The sequence below is a fragment of the Palaemon carinicauda genome, chromosome 5, assembly GCF_036898095.1.
Source record: "Palaemon carinicauda isolate YSFRI2023 chromosome 5, ASM3689809v2, whole genome shotgun sequence".
NCBI lineage: Eukaryota > Metazoa > Arthropoda > Malacostraca > Decapoda > Palaemonidae > Palaemon > Palaemon carinicauda.
Genome location: NC_090729.1, coordinates 71627047 through 71644546, shown reverse-complemented (window position 1 = coordinate 71644546; position 17500 = coordinate 71627047). Strand labels below are relative to the sequence as shown.

At 30.4% G+C, this 17500-nt stretch overlaps 1 protein-coding gene across 3 annotated transcripts in view; it reads left to right on the top strand.

The window, feature by feature from the left end:
• LOC137640464 (glutamate receptor-like) overlaps positions 1-17500 on the top strand; it is a 139559-nt gene that overhangs the window by 21975 nt on the left and 100084 nt on the right. For all 3 annotated transcript variants that reach the window (XM_068373009.1, XM_068373008.1, XM_068373007.1), the window contains 6 exons: positions 2576-2745; positions 3218-3411; positions 4273-4512; positions 5096-5223; positions 5753-5874; positions 6926-7151. In XM_068373009.1, the coding sequence (XP_068229110.1) occupies positions 2576-2745; positions 3218-3411; positions 4273-4512; positions 5096-5223; positions 5753-5874; positions 6926-7151 (1080 nt within the window). The remainder of the gene's footprint in view (positions 1-2575; positions 2746-3217; positions 3412-4272; positions 4513-5095; positions 5224-5752; positions 5875-6925; positions 7152-17500) is intronic.

Here is a 17500-nt window from a genome sequence, read left to right as displayed (position 1 = left end):
AGGCTCTAGCCTGGATTCCAAAACAGTCAAATTTTCTGGAATAACAGCAGAAAAATGTAAAGAAATAGAGGGCGACCCCTTTACTTACAGCCTATAGTAGCAGTGTGAAAGCACTACTCATGTCACGTGGGACCTTTCTTACCTCCAAATGACCTGACCTTCTCTCGAGACGGCCTTGGTGAAGGCCAAGTCATTTGGGGGTTAAGAAAGGTCCCATGTGGTACGAGTAATGCTTTCACACAGCTACTATAGGCTATGAGTAAAGGGGTCTCGCTCGATCTCTTCACAGTTTTCTGCTGTTATTCCAGAAAATTTGACTGTTTTGGGATCCAGGCTACTCCCCTTTTATGTGTTATATACCTAACTGTAAAGGAAATTAACGAACTGGATCGAAACTGACTGTTTTCCTTTCCATATGCTGATGAAGAAAAAGCGTAGTTATTGCACGCCATCAAGAGAGCCCGATATGTTCCTAACTATGATAGTAGGGGAAGTACTATATTTATTGTTTTAATAATTATAATTGCATTATATTGTTCATGTGGTATTGGTCACAGAATATCAGCCTCTTGTATAATGAAGAAAATATTACTAAACTGTTTACAAAATTACTTTGGTATTCACACATATTTTTCCCTTGCTACTTACTACTTCATTCTCTCTTTGATTTCTTCTCTTTCAATTCTTGCTTCCTCATTCTTCGGTTGCTGCCCCCCCCCCCCCCTCTGTCTCTCTCTGTCTCTCTCTCTCTCTCTCTCTCTCTCTCTCTCTCTCTCTCTCTCTCTCTCTCTCTCTCTCTTCATGAAAATGCGTTTGTTTTGCACTTTAATATTCCATTTAAACACTTTTCAGGTGTGCCAGCTACACTTCAGATCTAATTATATTGAATCCGAGAGATCCTTCTTTGATAAGACAATTCGGAAAAAAACCCATGGCTTAGAGAATTGTAAACAATAACAGTGGAAAAATAAAAATAAATCGTCAAAAATTTTAAGTAAAGAAAATGTACAGCAAGATCAGGTTATTGTGGGTGATTGTGCTAAAAATTTTAAATTATTTTAAATTGCCAGAATTGTTTACTTTTTATATATTTTTCAAAATTAAATTGTAAGAATCATTGATTTTTTTTTCGGTATGCAAGCGTAGTTTGGAATTAGCGGGTTCTGAAATTAGACTACTGCCATAGGAAAGTTTTATTTTAATTTTATTACTTTCTCTCTGTCTAATTTTAATTAGCCCGATTATTCAAAGTCGTCTCCTTTTGGTGTGTATGATCTCTTAATTTTTCAATGAAGATTATCAGTTGTAGATTGTAAAGCGAAACAAAGTGTGTATATATAGTGAGTGAGTGCATGCGTGAGAGAAAGAAGGATTGTGGATGTCACAACTAAAGTCATTCCTTATCCGTCTCCATATCAATCGACCTACTCATACGGACTTCTTCCCCCACTGACCAGGCCTGTATTCGAGACGGCCTTGACGCAATGCGGCCAACGGTTTAAAGTTATTATGATTGAAGGAGAGATGAAAAACTAGTGATTTATTTTTGGGTTTTATTCATTCTTAATTTATTTATTTATTTTTTCTTTTTTTTGTACTTTTCTGAATTAACTACTGTTTTTGTTTCTTGACTGTCGTGTGAATTCAACAGCTTTTGGTTCTTGGCTCTCCGGTGAATTTAAAATTATTCTCTTGGATTATCCAGGAGAGAATCCATACCTTGACAATTTGCTTTCTTGCTATTCATATGTATTTATAGATTTGGCTTTAGCACCATTAGTCTCTTGATTTTTTTTTTCAAAAAGTCGTAACTCGCTCATAAAAGCTAAAGGAACAATACTGATAATTTTATGGATCTCTCTTAACTTAAAGAACTTAAAGTTAGAAACAATGGAAAAATTCTACCTTGCTCTGTAAGTTAGGGGGAGTTAGAAAAGTAGATCCACCATTGTAAACTTGTTATAAGAATTTCCAGTCTAATAACTCCCAGGTCGAAGCATAAATATATTTGGAAAAGGCATTCCCTTGTTTTTCAAAGGTTTGTGTGTGTGTGTGTGTGTGTGTGTGTGTGTGTGTGTGTGTGTGTGTGTGGAGATATGATGAAGAACTATGGGGAATTTCGGTAGCTATATGCCACCGTAGAAATAAACTATAAACCTTTGAATTAAAATTTGGGAAAATAAAATCTCGCATTGGTAGCATAAGTGAGATTAGATATCTTCATCCTCCAAGAGGGAAGGTGGTTCATCATATTTTCAAATTTATATAGGTTTAGAATTTTTCTGTTAGGGGCCTATGCTAGGCAGTTTGTTCCCTTGACCATTTCCCACGTAAACTTTGCTGCAAATCTTCAGTTTTACCACTAATCCTGACTCCTCACTTTTTAGGAAGGGAAGATATGAAAATAAGTTGTAAGAATGATACTAAATTTAGAAGACTAATATATCCTTTATAGACCCAAAGATATTACATGAAGCAGTGCATTGGTGTGACTAAGACGATTTTTTTTTTCAAAATAAAGCTTAAATCTGAAACAAACTTTCAAAATGTTTATTTCTCCCCGTATTCCTAACAGAAACTGCAGAAAGTTTATCAAAGATGCTCTCCAGCAGGATGTCTGGCTTTTTAATGTTCCAGTACGAATCTTCGCTCAAGCCTGCAAGAAGAATGATAGAAATGGCTCTTGGGATGACGCTGCTTTTGGTAATTTGCTCTCCTGGGAAAATCGTACAAATATTCTCCGAGGTATTGATTTGAAAGTAAAAAGTTACGCATCTAGTACAGAATACAAAGTCTCTTGAATGAAATAATAAATCTGCTGCACAAGGTATCTCTAATTACATCATACAGGTTGCAAATATATGTAAAAGAGCTGTTTGTTTCCTGGTGAAATACTAGTTGATAAAAGTCCAACAACCGATCAATTCAATCTTATTCTCAAGTAATTGAGCATTGCTGTCTCAACTGTAACTGTTGGCACCCCTTCGGCTTCTAACTCCGCACAATTTATAGCCTTCTATTACACAGTATTCCCTTTTCATTTTTATTTCTTGCTTTCTAACCCCTCTTGCAATTTACCCAGAGTTGCACTAAGCTGTTGAGTGACTTCCCGGCACCAGCTCCTGTTCATATGGTACAAATTCATAAATGTATATGGCTCAATAGTCAAGGTCTAGGTCTTCTGCCACTGGATCATCATTGTTTCCCTTTTTCTCAGATAAATCTCGACAGACTAGACAGCCACTTGGTCCGCTGGCTGCTGGTCTTGAGGGGGAACGACAGCTTGGATGAGGTCATCCTCGGTCTCGGAGGATTGATCTTCGAGGGAACTCGGGTCACCGTCGTTGCTGAAGTGTCGAGAGGGACGCCTGTGGTATTTGCTACTGCTGTGGATACGGATGGAGTGACCAGGTATTCAAAATGGATTTTCGAACTGTCTGCTAACTTTAAGTGTGTGAGATTCACAATTTTAGCTTCATATTTTCAGGATGCTCCTATTAGTTAATTCCACAATATTGGCTTACGACCGATTGAGGGGAGATTTTATTAAACAGATTAATATATAGGACAGTTTTTAATCCATTTCATATCTATTTACATCAGTATTATAGATCCCTCAGTTGATTTTTCCTACTTTTTTCGTCGAGTATATTTACTAATCATAGAATTGCAGTGATTTTCTGATCAAAATTTAATTACTTATGGAAGCTCGTTCAATAGGAAGAATAGAACATTGTCTTGTTTCATTTACATAAGGAGGCATCATAGCATATCAGAAAACATAATGAGTAGAATCTGATCACATATAAATTTACAGATGATATAATGAGCTTGAAGTAAATATTTCTCAATTCCTGATTTATTTTGAATAAAGAAAAAAAAATGTTTATCATTATTACGTGTAAACTAAAGTTTCTGGAAAATAGGCAATCGGTTTCTTTGTAATTCCATAGCAATGTGTTGCCCTGCTATAATGATTTTTGATAGATTTCCCTTTGAGAAAGAAATGAAACAATCCCTCAATAATCTATTCTACAGTTATTTGTAATTCATTACATTAATTATGAAATCCTTCAAACAAATTCTATCTTCCATAACTTTAAGATCTTTGCAACTCCCTTCAGCCCTAAAATACACATTTTGCTGTCCAATTTAATTTAACTTCCTTGTACAAATGCGGCGTCTCCCCGCCGTAGACATGGAATAGCTTCCTCGACCCTAATTCCGTTCCATATGATCCAGTTTCATAAGTCCATTCCTAAATCCGAACAGGTTCTACGAGCAAGGAAAGTGGGGAAAAACTGCAGGAACTAAGGAAAGACACTTGCAAGATCTCCTGGAACCGGATGAGTTACGACCCTGTAATATGAAAGGACGTGTCCTGAACGTAACCGCCCTGGAGAGGATGCCACATTTCGGCATAAGCCAACCCAACCCCGATGGCACTGTCAATGCTACCGGGGGTTTTGAACTCATGCTCTTGGAGACTCTTGGTTCTGTTTTTAATTTCACGTAAGTGTTTTCTTTCTATGCTGTTATTGTCACCAATTAGTATTATTATTTTTTTTTCAAAGTGATTGTTGGTAAAACCTAGACCCAAGTCTGTCATCGGCATGATAGTATATTGTCATAGCATTCATAAAGATATGTGCTCTATTCATGAGTGTATAAGTGAACTGAAATTAAAGGAATTAGGAACATTATATTGAATTTACCCAAGGCCAAACACCTATACAAAAATAAGTGGATTTTTTCATCAAATTTTGAAATGTTTAGTCTATCAATTTTCAGGGAAAATCTTCTTGCGAGTGTAGTGCCATAAGCCTACCTCCAGCTGTGTCCTGTAGTCGTGACTTTAGGGTCTTTGCAGCGCCCCATCGGCCCATATCTTCATCAACGTTTTAGGCTCCTACCTTCCCTCCTTTCCCACTTCATTTCTTCCACCTTTCTGTCAAACTTCGAAATTTATGCGTCGTAGTGTAACTGAAAGACCTTCCTGGCCTCAGTGCCGGCAATAGGGCCAGAATTCATAGATCCAATTCATGGAATCTTCAAGCATAATAACATTGGTCGTTCTCTTTAATTCATTTAACAGCTTCAGAGTGATCCTTCCTGAGGACGGCAGTTTTGGAAATCCCCGACCTGACGGGACGGTAACTGGCATGATCGGATTGGTGGCTCGACGCGAAGCCAGTCTAGCCTTCGGAGGAGTTACGCTCACGGGTGAGCGATTTGACAACGTATAAACTACGAAGACATTGCTAATAATATATTTCTTAATAGAGTTTAGCATATTCGGTATAAACTCTGCAGGGCTGGTTTCAGGGATTTGTTCCACAATGTTTGCGAATGTTTTTAATAGCTTTATTTAATTGTGCAACTCAGTAATCAACAACATTCTATTATTACGGTTTTTCTCATTGTTTAAAATAATAGTTAATATTCTCGTTTCTTAAGATTATTTCATCGTGTATAGTGCAATACTTAATTTGGTTCATAACATTATTTAATGTTGCAACAATTGCTTTTTTTAGTAAATCAAGTCGTTGGGCATCATACTATTAATTTGATTTCTTATGAATGACTAAATGACAATAATTTGACTGGTTAATGATTATATTTTGCAACGTTACTTTTAAACAATTTGGTTCCTTAAGATTGATTTAAATGGCGTCACGTAATCAAGAATGAATTTTCTTGCAGAATAATTTATTATCATTATTATTATTGTTTTTTTTTTTTTTTTTTTTAGATTCGAGGGATAGGGTGATTGACTTTAGTTACCCGTTCTTCCAAGCATACCTGAGCATATTTTCGACACCGCCCGAGCAGAAAAGTCGGGCGTTGGCTGTCCTCTCTCCATTCACTTACGAGGTACTGTATTCGCTCGTAATGCATTTGAGTAGATGTATGAATTTGGGCTGCAAGGTCCGGTGCTGGGATCTGGTAGGTTATTTAGTGCTCATTTGAAAATGGGGTTATAAAAATCGAGTTTCTCTTTTAAAAACCTTTAGGAGAGTTGATGGTTAAGGAAATTTCTGAAAGGTCAAATATATGTCACAGTCAAGTTCATAATGAATCTATTGAAGTTTTATCAACACAAATATTTTCTAGAAATCTATAAAGTCCTGGATCACATCCAAAACTGAACTGATACGATCATGGCTAATTTCATAGAAGGCTTTTATAAATACGTTCTAGCTTCAGTGAAATTAACCCAAACGTGTTGTTGAATGGGAAAGTCGGGTAAGATTAGGCTGGGCTAATGTCTGCATGAGCTCTTGGCCAAATGATGCTTTGGTTCTGATAAGTTGTTGGAGAGGTGGGTTGGTTTACATTAGGCTGCTCTAATGCCAGCAAGGAACATTAACCAAATATTATTGTAGAGGGAGCTAGATGGCTTGGATTAGATTTGCCTAATGTATGCACAGGCTCTTGCAAAGTGCGGGTTTGAGAGGGGCAAGTTTGTTTGGATTAGGCTGGTCTAATGCCAGAAAGGATCCTTACATAAATATTGTTGTATTAGGAGCTAAATGGCTTGTATAAGATTGGCCTGATGTAAACATGGGCTCTTGCTCAAATACTTTTGTAGAATAGGTGAATTGGCTCGAATTAGGCTGGTCTCGTGTACGCATGGGTCCTCCATAAATATTGTTGTAAAAGGAGCTAGTTGGTTTGGATTAAGTTTGTCTAATGCCAGCACCGGTCCTTGCCCATACTGTATGTTCTTGCAATAAGTTGCAAAAGGGATAAGAGGCACGTTAGTCGGGCTTTGGACTCTTTAACTCAGTCAACAGAGAACACTTTTACAAGTTCAAGAGAGCAGAAAGTAAGATAGTAACTTCATGCGCTGGATAATATAATAGCATTGAGCATGTTCATGTATCTAGTTATATTAAATAACTTCATTCCTTTTCCTAACCAGGTCTGGATTAGCGTTATAATATCTATCGTAGCCATAGGACCCATCCTTTATGGCATCTCCAAAGCAGCAAGGAAGATTAGGAGGGACAACTTAGATTTGTCAGCGCAGAGGTATTCTTTCAATATGTTCCGGAATATTGTCAATCAGGGAAACGCCCTATCTCTTTCCTTTTGGTCTGAGAGAATAATCTTATTCTCATGGTTTATCTTCTGCCTTGTTTGTGTAGGTAAGTAGACTAAAAACTCTTGAATGTTGAAAGGTTCGTGGATAGCTAGAAAAAAAGCTAGTTATGTTAGCAATGAAAATACATATTTATTATTTAGACCAAATTCCTCTATTTCAACAAGGCCATTCAGTATTCAAAAAAAAAAAAAAAAAGATTTATCTTGTATATTAGATATCTCTTATGATTGTGCTAAGCCTTGTCTCTCTGTGCTATCTGGTACAATTTGTTAATTCTGTACAATTTGTTCATCTTGTACAATTTGTTCCTCTTGTACAATCTGTTCATCTTGTACGATTTGTTCATCTTTTACACATTCATTTACTACGTGAGCTTTTGTCTAATTTATGTTCCGGGTAGAAGTCCTCCATTTACAATAAACAGTCTATAGACTGTTTATTTATTTTTTTTAATTTGGCATATCTTTCCTTGATTAATGTTTATTTATTTATTTATTTTTCTTTGCTACAATTTCTTTGAGAATAATTGAACTTGGCACATTTAGTAATTACGTACATTTTGTACATGAAGTTATCCAACTTCCATAGTGAGAAAACTTAGTTCAGATTTTAGGTATTCATCTCTCATAGGGAGTATATTTAGTTCAGATTTAGATTATTCTGCATAGTAAATACATTTATTTCAGATTTAAGTTATTCAACTTGCTTAGTGAATATAATTAGCTTATATTGAGTTATTCAACTTTCATAGTGAGTATATTTGATTCAGATTTAAGTTATTCAATTTGCTTCGCAAGTATATTTGATCCATATTTAGGATATTCAACTTGCTTAGTAAGTATATTTAGTTCAGATTTAAGTTATTCAACTTCCATAGTGAGTATATTTAGTTAAGGTTTAAGTAATTCTGCAGGGTGAATACATTTAGTTCAGATTTAAGTTATTCAGCTTACATGGTGAGTATATTTAATTCAGATTAAGTTATTCAACTTCCATAGTGAGTATATTTAGTTAGGATTTAAGTGATTCTGCATGGTCATAGTGAATACATTTAGTTCAGATTTAAGTTATTCAACTAACAAAGTGAGTATATTTAGAAACAATTTAAGTTATTCTTTATATTAAATATATTTAGTTCAGATTAAAGTAATTTAATTTGCATAGTATTTCAGTTTCGATTTCAGTTATTCTGTATAGTGAGTATATTTAGTTCAGATTAAAGTTATTCAACTTGCATAGTGAGTATATTTAGTTTCTATTCAAGTTATTCTGTATAGTGAGTATATTTAGTTTTTAAGTTATTCTACAGAATAATTATATTTAGTTCATATTTAAAGTATTCTATTTGCTTAATGAGTATATTTAGTTTTGATTTAAGTTATTCTGTATAGTCAGTATATTTAGTCTACGTTTTAAGTTATTCTACAGAGTGATTATATTTAGTTCAGATTAAAGTTATTCAACTTGCATAGGGGGTATATCTAGTTTCGATTTAAGTTATTCTGTATAGTGAGTATATTTAATTTCAATTTAAGTTATTCTGCAGAGTGATTATATTTAATTCAGATTTAAGTTATTCAATTTGCATAGTGGGTATATTTAGTTTCCATTTAAGTTATTCTGTATAGTGAGTATATTTAGTTTCGATTTGAGTTATTCTGCGGAGTGATTATATTTAGTTCAGATATAAGTGTGTATATTTAGTTTCCATTTAAGTTATTCTGTATAGTGAGTATATTTAGTTTCGATTTGAGTTATTCTGCAGAGTGATTTTATTTAGTTCAGATATAAGTTATTCAATTTGCATAGTGGGTATATTTAGTTTCCATTTAAGTTATTCTGTATAGTGAGTATATTTAATTTCAATTTAAGTTATTCTGCAGAATGATTATATTTAGTTCAGATTTAAGTTATTCCATTTGCATAGTTTGTATATTTAGTTTCCATTTAAGTTATTCTGTATAGTGAGTATATTTAGTTTCGATTTGAGTTATTCTGCAGAGTGATTATATTTAGTTCAGATATAAGTTATTCAATTTGCATAGTGGGTATATTTAGTTTCCATTTAAGTTATTCTGTATAGTGAGTATATTTAATTTCGATTTGAGTCATTCTGCAGAGTGATTATATTTAGTTCAGATTAAAGTTATTCAATATGCATAGTGGGTATATTTAGTTTCCATTTAAGTTATTCTGTATAGTGAGTGTATATTTAATTTCAATTTAAGTTATTCTGCAGAATGATTATATTTAGTTCAGATTTAAGTTATTCCATTTGCACAGTTTGTATATTTAGTTTCAATTTAGGTTATTCTGTATGGTGAGTATATTTAGTTTCGATTTGAGTTATTCTGCAGAGTGATTATATTTAGTTCAGATATAAGTTATTCAATTTGCATAGTGGGTATATTTAGTTTCCATTTAAGTTATTCTGTATAGTGAGTATATTTAATTTCGATTTGAGTTATTCTGCAGAGTGATTATATTTAGTTCAGATTAAAGTTATTCAATATGCATAGTGGGTATATTTAGTTTCCATTTAAGTTATTCTGTATAGTGAATATGTTTAATTTCGATTTGAGTTATTCTGCAGAGTGATTATATTTAGTTCAGATTAAAGTTATTCAATTTGCATAGTGGGTATATTTAGTTTCGATTCAAGTTATTCTGTATAGTGAGTATATTTAATTTCGATTTGAGTTATTCTGCAGAGTGATTATATTTAGTTCAGATTAAAGTTATTCAATTTGCATAGTGGGTATATTTAGTTTCGATTCAAGTTATTCTGTATAGTGAGTATATTTAATTTCGATTTGAGTTATTCTGCAGAGTGATTATATTTAGTTCAGATACAAGTTATTCGATTTGCATAGTGGGTATATTTAGTTTCCATTTAAGTTATTCTGTATAGTGAGTATATTTAATTTCGATTTGAGTTATTCTGCAGAGTGATTATATTTAGTTCAGATTAAAGTTATTCAATTTGCATAGTGGGTATATTCAGTTTCCATTTAAGTTATTCTGTATAGTGAGTATATTTAATTTTGATTTGAGTTATTCTGCAGAGTGATTATATTTAGTTCAGATATAAGTTATTCAATTTGCATAGTGTGTATATTTAGTTTCCATTTAAGTTATTCTGTATAGTGAGTATATGAAGTTTCCATTCAAGTTATTCTGTATAGTGAGTATATTTAGTTTCGATTTGAGTTATTCTGCAGAGTTATTATATTTAGTTCAGATATAAGTTATTCAATTTGCATAGTGTGTATATTTAATTTCCATTTAAGTTATTCTGTATAGTGAGTATATTTAGTTTCGATTTAAGTTATTCTGCAGAGTGATTATATTTAGTTCGGATATAAGTTATTCAATTTGCATAGTGTGTATATTTAGTTTCCATTTAAGTTATTCTGTATAGTGAGTATATGTAGTTTCCATTCAAGTTATTCTGTATAGTGAGTATATTTAGTTCCGATTTGAGTTATTCTGCAGAGTTATTATATTTAGTTCAGATATAAGTTATTCAATTTGCATAGTGTGTATATTTAATTTCCATTTAAGTTATTCTGTATAGTGAGTATATTTAGTTTCCATTCAAGTTATTCTGTATAGTGAGTATATTTAGTTTCGATTTGAGTTATTCTGCAGAGTGATTATATTTAGTTCAGATATAAGTTATTCAATTTGCATAGTGTGTATATTTAGTTTCCATTTAAGTTAATCTGTATAGTGAGTATATTTAGTTTCGATTTGAGTTATTCTGCAGAGTGATTATACTTAGTTCAGATTTAAGTTATCCAATTTGCATAGTGGGTATATTTAGTTTCCATTTAAGTTATTCTGTATAGTGAGTATATTTAGTTTCGATTTGAGTTATTCTGCAGAGTGATTATATTTAGTTCAGGTTAAAGTTATTCAATTTGCATAGTGGGTATATTTAGTTTCAATTAAAGTTATTCTGTATAGTGAGTATATTTAGTTTGAATTTAAGTTATTCTGCAGAGTGATTATATTTAGTTCAGATTTAAGTTATTCAATTTGCATAGTGGGTATACTTAGTTTCAATTTAAGCTATTCTGTATAGTGAGTATATTTAGTTTCACTTTAAGTTATTATGCAGAGTGATTATATTTAGTTCAGATTTAAATTATTCAATTTGCATATTAGGTATATTTAGTTTCAATTTAAGTTATTTTGTATAGTGAGTATATTTAGTTTCAATTTAAGTTATTCTGCAGAGTGGTTATATTTAGTTCAGATTTAAGTTATTCAGTTTGCATAGTGGGTATATTTAGTTTCGAATCAGGTTATTTTGTATAGTGAGTATATTTAGTTTCAATTTAAGTTATTCTGTATAGTGAGTATATTTAGTTTCAATTTAAATTATTCTGCAGAGTGATTATATTTATTTCAGATTTAAGTTATTCAATTTGCATAGTGGGTATATTTAGTTTCGATTCAAGTTATTCTGTACAGTGAGTATATATAGTTTCAATTTAAGTTATTCTGTATAGTGAGTATATTTAGTTTCAATTTAAATTATTCTGCAGAATGATTATATTTAGTTCAGATTTAAGTTATTCAATTTGCATAGAGGGTATATTTAGTTTCGATTCAAGTTATTCTGTATAGTGAGTATATTTAGCTTCAATTTAAGTTATTCTGTATAGTGAGTATATTTAGTTTCAATTCAAGTTATTCTGCAGAGTGATTATATTTAGTTCAGATTTAAGTTATTCAATTTATATAGTGGGTATATTTGGTTTCAATTCAAGTTATTCTGTATAGTGAGTATATTTAGTTTCAATTTAAGTTATTCTGTATAGTGAGTATATTTAGTTGCAATTCAAGTTATTCTGCAGAGTGATTACATTTAGTTCAGATTTAAGTTATTCAATTTGCATAGTGGGTATATTTGGTTTCAATTTAAGTTATTCTGTATAGTGAGTATATTTAGTTTCGATTTGAGTTATTCTGCTGAGTGATTATATTTAGTTCAGATTTAAGTGATTCAATTTGCATAGTGGGTATATTTAGTTCAGATTTAAGTTATTCTGCAGAGTGATTATATTTAGTTCAGATTTAACTTATTTAATTTGCATAATAGGTATATTTAGTTTTAATTTAAGTTATTCTGTATAGTGAGTATATTTAGTTTCAATTTAAGTTATTCTACAGAGTGATTATATTTAGTTCAGATTAAAGTTATTCAACTTGCATATTGAGTATATTTATTTTCAATTTAGGTTATTTTGTATTGTGAGTATATTTAGTTAAGGATTCAAAGTTATACAACAGAGTGACTATATTTAGTTCAGATTGAAGTTATTTAACTTGCACAGTGAGTATATTTAGTTTCAATTTAAGTTGTTAAGCAGAGTGATTATATTTAGTTTATATTAAAGTTATTCAACTTGCATATTTAGTTTATTTATCTTCAATTTAGGTTATTCTGTATAGTGAGTATATTTAGTTAATGATTTAAAGTTATACAACAGAGTGACTATATTTAGTTTCGATATAAGTTATTCTGTATAGTGAGTATATTTAACTTCAAATTAAGCTATTCTGTATAGTGAGTATATTTAGTTTTGATTTAAGTTCTGTATAGTGAGTATATTTAGTTTCAATTTACGTTCTGTATAGTGAGTATATTTAGTTTCGATTTAAGTTATTCTGTATAGTAAGTATATTTAGTTTCAATTTAAGTTAAGCTGTATAGCGAGTATATTTAGTTTTAATTTACATTCTGTATAGTAAGTATATTTAGTTTCGATTTAAGTTATTCGGCAGTGATTATATTTAGTTCAAATTTAAGTTATTCAATTTGCATATTAGGTATATTTAGTTTCAATTTAAGTTATTCTGTATAGTGAGTATATTTAGTTCCAATTTAAGTTATTCTGCAGAGTGATTATATTTAGTTTAGATTAAAGTTATTCAACTTGCATATAGAGTTTATTTATTTTCAATTTAGGTTATTTTGTATAGTGAGTATATTTAGTTAAGGATTTAAAGTTATACAACAGAGTGACTATATTTAGTTCAGATTGAAGTTATTTAACTTGCACAGTGAGTATATTTAGTTTCGATATAAGTTATTCTGTATAGTGAGTATATTTAGCTTCGAATTAAGCTATTCTGTATAGTGAGTATATTTAGTTTTGATTTAAGTTCTGTATAGTGAGTATATTTAGTTTCAATTTACGTTCTGTATAGTGAGTATATTTAGTTTCTATTTAAGTTATTCTGTATAGTGAGTATATTTAGTTTTAATTTAAGTCAAGCTGTATAGCGAGTACATTTAGTTTTAATTCACGTTCTGTATAGTAAGTATATTTAGTTTCGATTTAAGTTATTCGGCAGTGATTATATTTAGCTCAGATTTAAGTTATTCAATTTGCATAGTGGCTATATTTAGTTTCGATTTAAGTTATTCTGTATAGTGAGTATATTTAGTTTTGATGTAAGCTCTGTATATTGAGTATATTCAGTTTAGGTTATTGAGTTATTCTACAGAGAGATTATATTTAGTTCAAATTTAAGTTATTCAGTTTGCATAGTGAGTATATTCAGTTTCGATTCAAAGTATTCTGTATAGTGAGTATATTTAGTTTCAATTTAAGTTAAGCTGTATAGTGAGTATATTAAGTTTTAATTTACGTTTTGTATAGTGAGTATATTTAGTTTCGATTTAAGTTTTTCTGTATAGTGAGTATATTCAGTTTCAATTCAAGTTAAGTTGTATAGCGAGTATATTTAGTTTTAATTTACGTTCTGTATAGTGAGTATATTTAGTTTCGATTTAAGTTATTCGGCAGTGATTATATTTAGTTCAGATTTAAGTTATTTAATTTGCATAGTGGGTATATTTAGTTTCGATTCAAGTTATTATGTATAGTGAGTATATTTAGTTTCAATTCAAATTAAGCTGTATAGTGAGTATATTTAGTTTTAATTTACTTTCTGTATAGTAAGTATATTTAGTTTTGATTCATGTTATTCTGTATAGTGAGTATATTTAGTTTCAATTCAAGTTAAGCTGTATAGTGAGTATATTTAGTTTTAATTTACGTTTTGTATAGTGAGTATATTTAGTTTTGATTTAAGTTATTCTGTATAGTGAGTATATTTAGTTTCAATTTAAGTTAAGTTGTATAGCGAGTATATTTAGTTTTAATTTACGTTCTGTATAGTGAGTATATTTAGTTTCGATTTAAGTTATTCGCCAGTGATTATATTTAGTTCAGATTTAAGTTATTTAATTTGCATAGTGGGTATATTTAGTTTCGATTTAAGTTATTCTGCAGAGTGATTATATTAAGTTCAGATTCAAGTTATTCAATTTACATAGTGGCTATATTTAATTTAGTTTCGATTTAAGTTATTCTGTATAGTGGGTATATCTAGTTTAGGTTTTTAAGTTATTCTACAGAGTGATTATATTTAGTTCAGATTAAAGTTATTCAACTTGCATAGCGAGTATATTTAGTTCAAATTAAAGTTGATAAACTTTCATAGTGAGTGTATTTAGTTCAGATTAAAGTTATTCAACTTGAATAGTGATTGCATTTAGTCCAGATTAAAGTTATTCAACTTCCATAGTGATTGCATTTAGTCCAGATTAAAGTTATTCAACTTCCATAGTGATTACATTTAGTCCAGATTAAAGTTATTCAACTTCCATAGTGATTGCATTTAGTTCAGATTAAAGTTATTCAACTTCCATAGTGATTACATTTAGTCCAGATTAAAGTTATTCAACTTCCATAGTGATTGCATTTAGTCCAGATTAAAGTTATTCAACTTCCATAGTGATTGCATTTAGTTCAGATTAAAGTTATTCAACTTGAATAGTGATTGCATTTAGTTCAGATTAAAGTTATTCAACTTGAATAGTGATTGCATTTAGTTCAGATTAAAGTTATTCAACTTCCATAGTGATTGCATTTAGTCCAGATTAAAGTTATTCAACTTCCATAGTGATTGCATTTAGTTCAGATTAAAGTTATTCAACTTCCATAGTGATTGCATTTAGTTCAGATTAAAGTTATTCAACTTGAATAGTGATTGCATTTAGTTCAGATTAAAGTTATTCAACTTCCATAGTGATTGCATTTAGTTCAGATTAAAGTTATTCAACTTCCATAGTGATTGCATTTAGTCCAGATTAAAGTTATTCAACTTCTATAGTGAGTGTATTTAGTTCAGATTAATGTTATTCAACTTCCATAGTGAGTGTATTTAGTTCAGATTCAATTTATTCAACTTTCATAGTAAGTGTATTTAGTTCAGATTAAAGTTATTCAACCTTCATAGTAAGTATATTTAGTTTAGATTAAAGTTATTCGACTTCTATAGTGAGTGTATATAGTTCAGATTAAAATTATTCAACTTCCTTAGTGAGTGCATTTAGTTCAAATTAAAGTTATTCAACTTCTATAGTGAGTGTATTTAGTTCAGATTAAAGTTATTTAACTTATAAAGTGAGTGTATTTAGTTCAGAATTAAGTTATTTAACTTATAAAGTGAGTGTATTTAGTTCAGATTGAAGTTATTCTACTTCCACAGTGAGTGTATTTAGTTTAGATTAAAGTTATTCAACTTCCGCAGTGAGTGTATTTAGTTCAGATTCAAGTTATTCAACTTACATAGTGAGTGTATTTAGTTCAGATTCAAGTTATTCAACTTCCACAGTGTGTGTATTTAGTTCAGATTAAAGTTATTCAACCTCCATAGTGTGTGTATTTAGTTCAGATTAAAGTTACTCAATTTGCAAAGTGAGCGCATTTAGTTCAAATTAAAGTTATTCAACTTCTATAGTGAGTGTATTTAGTTCAGATTAAATTTATCTAACTTCCATAGTGAGTGTATTTAGTTCAAATTAACGTTATTCAACTTCCCTAGTAAGTGTATTTAGTTCAGATTCAAGTTATTCAACTTCCACATTGTGTGATTTAGTTCAGATTAAAGTTATTCCATTTGCATAGTGAGTGTATTTTGTTCAGATTAAAGTTATTCAACTTCCATAGTGAGTTATTAGTTCATTTTAAAATTATTCAACTTCCATAGTGAGTGAGTGTATTTACTTCTGATTAAAGTTATTCAACTTTCATAGTGAGTGTATTTAGTTCAGATTAAAGTTACTCAACTTGCAAAGTGAGCGCATTTAGTTCAGATTGAAGTGATTTATCCTTTTTAGTGAGTGTTTTTAGTTCAGATTAAATTTATTTAATTTCCATAGTGAGTGTATTTAGTTCAGAGTAACGTTATTCAAATTCTGTAGTGAGTGTATTTAGTTCAGATTCAAGTTATTCAACTTCCGCAGTGAGTGCATTTATTTCAGAATAAATCTATTGAACTCGCATAGTAACGTATTAAGTTCAGATTAAAGTTATTCAACTTCCATAGTGAGTGTATTTAGTTCAGATTAAAGTGATTCAACTTCTATAGTGAGTGCATTTAGTTCAGATTAAAGTTATTCTGCATAGTGAACATATTTTATTGAGATTAGATTGATTTAACTTGTATAGGGGATATATTTATTTCAGTGAGTATATTTAATTCAGATATAAGTTATTCTGCAAAGTGAATATATTCTGTTCAGATTTAAGTTATATAACTTGTTTAGTGAGTATATTTAGTTCAGAATAAAGTTGCCTGCGTCCATAGTAAGTAAATTAGTTTTGATTTAAGCTATTCCATTTCCATAGTTAGAATATTTAGTTCAGATTTTGAAGTTCTTCTGCATAGTGAATATGCTTATTTCAGATTCAAGTTATTCAAAATGCATACTGAGTATATATATAGTTCAGAATTGTAAATCAACTTACATAGCGAGTAAATTTAGTTCAGATTAAAGTTATCTGCATCTATAGTGAGTATATTAGTTTTGATGTGAGTACAACTTTTATAGTTTAGATTTTAGTTATTAAATTTTCATAGTAAGTATATTTAGTACAGATTCAAGTTCTAGATATAGCATAGTGAGGGTATTTAGTTCAGATTAAAGTTATCTGCTTCAATAGTTAGTATATTTGCTCAGAATTAAGTGCACCTTCCATAGTGAATATATTTAGTTCAGTCTTCATAGATATAAGTAAATTTTGTTTTGTGAGAACTATTTTTTTCCATGAAAACGTTTGGTGAATATGTATTTAATATAATCTATCTTTGATTTTTATAGCAGGTCCTTCATATTTAATTTTTACTCTTGTGTTTGGTGTGTCATAGTCCAGGTTTCTTACCCAGCCTTTCTACTGTTTATTACTCTTTCATAATCTAGTCCATGAATTTTACTTGAATGAGATTAATATAGGTGGCAAAACTCTTGGCTTCTTTTGTAGAATCGGATTTCAAAAATTTATCAAATAACGCGTGAGCTGTTTG